This window comes from Hyla sarda, unplaced genomic scaffold (assembly GCF_029499605.1).
Source record: "Hyla sarda isolate aHylSar1 unplaced genomic scaffold, aHylSar1.hap1 scaffold_1173, whole genome shotgun sequence".
Classification (NCBI taxonomy): domain Eukaryota; kingdom Metazoa; phylum Chordata; class Amphibia; order Anura; family Hylidae; genus Hyla; species Hyla sarda.
The window spans coordinates 9,902-15,165 of NW_026607796.1; the positions used below are offsets into that span (position 1 = coordinate 9,902).

The 5,264-nt window shown below is 41.8% G+C and overlaps 1 protein-coding gene across 1 annotated transcript; it reads right to left on the minus strand.

Moving 5' to 3' along the window:
* Positions 1-1,904: 1,904 nt before the first annotated feature.
* On the minus strand, positions 1,905-4,988 carry LOC130302640 (oocyte zinc finger protein XlCOF7.1-like). Its single transcript, XM_056551723.1, has 3 exons — positions 4,981-4,988; positions 3,110-3,723; positions 1,905-2,921 (listed from the first exon to the last, which is right to left on the minus strand). Exons 1-3 carry the CDS (start codon positions 4,986-4,988, stop codon positions 2,239-2,241), a joined length of 1,305 nt encoding a protein of 434 aa, XP_056407698.1. The 3' UTR covers positions 1,905-2,238.
* Between the last annotated feature and the right edge of the window lie 276 nt (positions 4,989-5,264).

Below are 5,264 nucleotides of genomic sequence, written 5' to 3' on the forward strand. Positions count from 1 at the left end.
GTGACGGTGGTCAGAATTGCGAAAAAGGGCTCAGACCTTAAGGTGAAAAAGGGCTGCGTCCTTAAGGGGTTAAATCACTTATCAACTTTGTAATTTTTTTAAACTATTTTTGCACCATTATTTAGTCCCCATAGGCGACTATTACTGTACATACAATCTACTGATTTCATATACGGTTCAATGCTTTGCTGATCGGACAAAGATGGAGGCAGGTAGGCACCGTCTCCCATCCCTCTCAGGAGCTGCCAGGAACGGTTTAGTTGATCGCCGCGTCTAAGGGGTTAATGCCGGGCATAACCACGGTCGGTTATGTCCGGCATTAGCCACAGGACCACCCGGCTATGACACGGGGTCATAGGTACACAGGTACACCCTTGGTCCTTAAGGTGTTAATGAAAAGGTTCTAAAAGTAATCTAAAGAGAACAAGTCTCCAAGGAATTGTTCAAGACATTTTGCCATGAAACAGGTTTCTCAATTTTGAATAACTGGGAACTTTTTTTTGCACCGCTGGGAAATGACTGGAGGGGGTAGAAGATCTCTAGTATATCGGAATAAGACGTCTAGTCACCAATAGTAGGTGTGAGATTAAAGGGGTACTCCAGTGTTCTGTACATTTTGTCCAGAAATCTTGGAACTGGAGGCTGTGATCATGACTTCACAGACACGCCCCCCCCCCTCCCCCTGTGACATCGCACTGAGAAGATTCTGGAATACCATGTGACAAAAGGAGAGGAGGAGTCCCATACCCCCGACAATATAACTTATATAAACTCTCCTGTATACGAATACAGGGGGAGGAGCCACGTGAGCGCTAGAGATAAATCCGCTCTGTTCTTCAGAGAGTTGGATATTCAGCTCCTCTTCTCATATAAGATGCATTTTGGTTACTATTAGGAGCAGAAGAAATCAGATAAGAATAAAGCTTAGATATTATTATTATTTAGGAAATAAATACAATCTCTCTAACCAATTTCTGGGACGTATGTTAGTATAACGCTTAAAACATTGGAGAGTAAAGATAAATTTACTTATAAAACCCCAGAAAGCCTGAGATTCCTCTATGGCCAAAGTCTTAGTAGAAGAATATAAATCTCGTAACGTAAAAGAATGTAAACGTTCCCACAAAGGGGAAGAGGGAAAATGTGTTTAGTAATAACCATAGGGAGTAAAGAAAGTGGGGTTAGGGGAGAAGGGAAATCAGAATCAGTCGTAGAGCAGTCTCGTAATACCGACAAAGTTATATATAAAAGAGGAAAGAACTAGAGAGGCCAAAGAGGAGTGCGGGGGCCACAAAATGGGCCCTATAGAAGGAGGGACTGAGGAGAATTCCATATCCACATGAGGAGGAATATAAAGGGGAGGATGAGAAAAAGAAGAGCGAACGAGCTCTAATAATCCAGACGAAGGAAAAGCTTTATAATAAGTGTGTAAATCCGGAAACACAAAACCGCCGTCTAATGTCTTCAGGGTGAGCGTCTATACGGGACACGTGGTCTCTTCTGAATCATAACAAAATTACTAAATAACCATCGGATAGAAGAAAAATAACAATTCCGTACTATGATAGGGACGGACTGTAAAAATATAAAATATTATTGGTAAATATAAGATTTAAGAACCTTTTTCCTTCCAATCCACGACATATATGGGAATTTACGAGCGTGTAACTGGGTCTTCAATCCGTGTAATAATGGCGCAAAGTGTGAAGTAAAGAGATCTTGTACCAGATGTGATCAGATCTCTAGGGATTTTATACCCCGGGGAGGACAAAGAAAAGGAAAAGAATTACACCGATGTTTACTGAACCCGGGGGACGCTGAGATATTGACGACTTCTCATATAGAAAAATGGATTTTATGATCTGAGACCGAAAATAGACGTCAAGACGGGAAACGCTGGTCTAGGGTTTGTGATAAATAAAAGTATCTGCAGCGTCTTATGTTCAGAAGAGACGATCTTCAAGGGAGACGCGCGGATCCTGTCTGATGCCTTGAATTAAAGTCTCTATAATCATAATGAGAAGGGGGCGGGGACAACACTGACACGTTACATTCCCTATATACAACGTCAGGGACAATATTACATTTATTATAAGTCCAGTGTGCGGAGATGAATATAAGAATAATAAATCATATAAGAAAGAAAACTTCTTAAAAATTGATAACAAGTTTGGAGATGAAGCATATATTGTATAAATATATGAGTATGTATTAGTGTCAACTATCCTATGTACATGGTTAATATATAGATGTGTGAGTTCTTTTATGTTTAACAAGATGTGATTTCCCAGAATAACATTTCCCACATTCTGCACATGAAAATGGCTTCTCTCCTGTGTGAGTTCTTTGATGTTGAACAAGATTTGATTTCAAAGTAAAACATTTCCCACATTCTGCACATGAAAATGGCTTCTCCCCTATGTGTGTTCTTTCATGATGAATAAGAGTTGATTTATCAGTAAAACATTTCGCACATTCTGCACATGAAAATGGCTTCTCCCCTGTGTGAGTTCTTTGATGTTTAAAAAGATCTGATTTCTGAGCAAAACATTTCCCACATTCTGGACATGAAAATGGCTTCTCTCCTGTGTGAGTTCTTTGATGTTGAATAAGACTTGATTGATTAGTAAAACATTTCCCACATTCTGGACATGAAAATGGCTTCTCTCCCGTGTGAGTTCTTTGATGTACAACAAGACCTGATTTAAAAGGAAAACATTTCCCACATTCTGGACATGAAAATGGCTTCTCCCCTGTGTGAGTTCTTTGATGTTCAACAAGATATGATTTCTGAGTGAAATATTTTCCACATTCTGCACATGCAAATGGCTTCTCCCCTGTGTGAGTTCTCTGATGTTCAACTAGATGTGATTTAGAAGTAAAAGATTTCCCACATTCTGAACATGAAAATGGCTTCTTTTCTCTTTGAGCTCTTTTATCTTTAACACTCCTTCTGTGACTCTTATTTTGCTGAACATCCTGTGATGAATGAGAAAACTTTTATTAACAAGTGGTAACAAGTTTGGAGATGCAGTATATGATATATGTATAAATGTCAGATATCCTATGTACATGGTTAATATATAGATGTGTTATCTGCATCATTTACTGCTCTGAATTGGCTTCTCTCCTGTGTGAGTTCTTTGATGTTTAACAATATTTGCTTTCTGAGCAAAACATTTCCCACATTCTGAACATGAAAATGGCTTCTCTCCTGTGTGAGTTCTTTGATGTTTAATAAGATCTGGTTTCTGAGCAAAACATTTCCCACATTCTGAACATGAAAATGGCTTCTCTCCTGTGTGAGTTCTTTGATGTACAACAATATGTGATTTCCGAGTAAAACATTTCCCACATTCTGAGCATGAAAATGGCTTCTCCCCTGTGTGATTTCTTTGATGTTGAACAAGACTTGATTTATCAGTAAAACATTTCCCACATTCTGCACATGAAAATGGCTTCTCCCCTGTGTGAGTTCTTTTATGTCTAACAAGATCTAATTTCTGAGCAAAACATTTCCCACATTCTGAACATGAAAATGGCTTCTCTCCTGTATGAGTTCTCTGATGTACAACAAGATGTGATTTCCGAGTAAAACATTTCCCACATTCTGCACATGAAAATGGATTCTCCCCTGTGTGAGTTCTTTTATGTCTAACAAGATCTAATTTCTGAGTAAAAGATTTCCCACATTCTGAGCATGAATATGGTTTCTTTCCTGTATGATCTCTTACATGTCCAACACCCCTTCTGTGGCTTTTATTTAGCTGAACATCCTGTGATGACTGAGAAGACAGGACCTGTATATAAGGATGAGATGACAGATCTTGGCTGTGAAGGGCTGAGGGTGTATCTGGGATAATGGAATGTTCTTCATATGTATCTTGTGTGATATCATCATCTGCTTTATAATCTGAAGATATAAGATTCTCCTCTGATCTCCTGGTACAAGAATCTGCAGAAAATAACACATTTTTAATTTTTGAGTATTAACCCATTAACAACCCAGGACATTTTTGCATTTCTAAGCAATAGTACTTTGTACCCTTCATTTTTAAATAAGATTTACTGCAAAACTTAAGAAAGATAGTTACTATGATAGCGGAGCAGCCATACAACAGTGGTGTCAAACTGTGGTCCTCCAGATGTTGCAGAACTTCAACTCCCAGCATGCCTGGACACCAAAGGTCTGTCTGCCTCCTCCAGAGGATGCACACTGTCCCCGAAAGGTAAATCAAGGCTTCCCTCTCATGGTATCCCTTAGTGAAGTGGTCTTCAAACTGCGGAACTCCAGATGTTGCAAAACTTCAACTCCCAGCATGCCCGGGAGATGAAATTTTGGAACATCTGGAGAACCACAGTTTGACACCACTGCCTTACAAGGAGCAGGGACACCAGTCTTTGCCCCCAATGGACCTGACCCCACAGGTTATAATGGAGCAGTCATACAAACCGCCCCTTTATAATCCTCATGCCAGCCAGAGAATTCAGGCAAAGGATAGGGGATACATTATAGATCACGGGGGTCCGACCCTTGGGACTCCCTGCGATCTCCTGAACGGGGCCCTGGCAGTCTGCTTGAAGGGGGCGGACCAACCCCTGCATGGAGCGGTGGCCGACACTCCCCCTCCATGTATCCAATAGAGATACATGGAGGGGGTGTGTCAGCCGCGGCATCCTGTGGGGGTCAGCACGGCCGCTTCCTGCAGACTGCCGGGGCCCCATTCAGGAGATCGTGGGGAGTCCCAAGGGTCGGACCATCCCGTGATCTATAATCTATCCCCTATCCTGTCTAGGCAGACAGTATCACATTTTTGTCTTTTGTCTATTAATGTGTATAGAAAGACTTATGTCCTAATAAAGTTAGTGAAATTTTCCAGGAACCAAGTTAAAAGGGGAACCTTTATTTTTAATGATTTTGGCTCTCGGCTCGCCAGCCGCACCTATACCTCCATTTGGACCCACACAGGTGACCCGAACCGGAACATTTCCGTATCAGAGGGAAAGAATAAAGGGATTTAAAGGGGTACTCCGCCCCTAGACATCTTATCCCCTATCCAAAGGATAGGGAATAAGATGTCAGATTGCGGGGGTCCCGCTGCTGGGGACCCCAGGGATCTCGTCTGCAGCACCCAACTGTACGGCTTCCGGCAACGCTGGAGGCTTCGGATCCCGACCACAGTGGCGGAAGAGCGTGACGTCACGCTCCGCCCCCTCAATGCAAGTCTATGGGAGGGGGCGTGACGGACCTCCCATAGACTTGC

Excerpts from the sequence above, each read along its gene's own strand:
- LOC130302640 (XM_056551723.1), bottom strand. Across the intron at positions 2,922-3,109 it reads AGAGAAGCCAATTCAGAGCA|AAAAGAAGCCATTTTCATGT; the intron begins GTAAATGATGCA and ends GAGCTCAAAGAG.